Source organism: Perkinsus marinus, assembly GCF_000006405.1.
Source record: "Perkinsus marinus ATCC 50983 genomic scaffold scf_1104296968676, whole genome shotgun sequence".
Classification (NCBI taxonomy): Eukaryota; Perkinsozoa; order Perkinsida; family Perkinsidae; genus Perkinsus; species Perkinsus marinus.
Genome location: NW_003203079.1, coordinates 1 through 731, shown reverse-complemented (window position 1 = coordinate 731; position 731 = coordinate 1). Strand labels below are relative to the sequence as shown.

At 46.0% G+C, this 731-nt stretch overlaps 1 protein-coding gene across 1 annotated transcript; it reads left to right on the top strand.

Annotated features, from left to right (window-relative positions):
- Positions 1-274: 274 nt before the first annotated feature.
- On the top strand, positions 275-727 carry Pmar_PMAR008515 (hypothetical protein; the record flags this gene model as incomplete). Its single annotated transcript, XM_002768325.1, has 1 exon — positions 275-727. The coding sequence occupies one exon, from the start codon at positions 275-277 to the stop codon at positions 725-727; it is 453 nt and encodes a 150-aa protein (XP_002768371.1).
- Positions 728-731: the final 4 nt, after the last annotated feature.

The window sequence follows — 731 nt, the reverse complement described above, 5'->3', positions numbered from 1 at the left end:
TATACATCGTATCGACGCACAATGACGGGTTATGAATCATGTGATTCATAATGCAAGACTATAGGGATGGACATCCATGATGGAGGGGGAGATGGTCTGAGACCCCAAATGACTAGGCTTTTGATAACATGTTCGGAGTCGAGCAAGATTAGCTCGATGAGAATGACATCATCCATAACGATTGCCGGAGTGTCAAAATGAAGCGATCTTACGCCTGCATCGGCTTCAGTTGATAATTTTTCTGCCAGTTCTAGCTTTCCATCAGTTCTGGCAAATGCCCGATACTATTGAAGAGCTTGACGACTCTAATATGACTCAGAAGAACATTCAGAGGCTCGAGGATGACCGCGACGCTTTGTTGAAGAAGCGTTTCTGGTGGGAGGCTTTGAAGTGCTGCTCCTTCACATTTTTACTCACTTTCAAGCCTTCCGAGCCCCACATCTCAACTTACCTCCGCGAAGTTAAGCATTTCACTGACGTTGACATCTACACACAGATCTACCCTTGGTGGACCTATTCCACTCTGGTATTGGTATTCGTCTCAGCTTTTTTGGCTGAATTCGTTGGCTACAAGCTCTCACTGATTCTTGGCGCGTGTGGAAGGGTGGCGACCAGGTTTTTATTACTGTTTGGGACGGAACTCTGGCACATGCAGATGATGCAGGTATTTTACGCTTTGGGAACAACGGCAGAGAATCGTGGTTCTATGCTTACATATTCCACATAGTCAC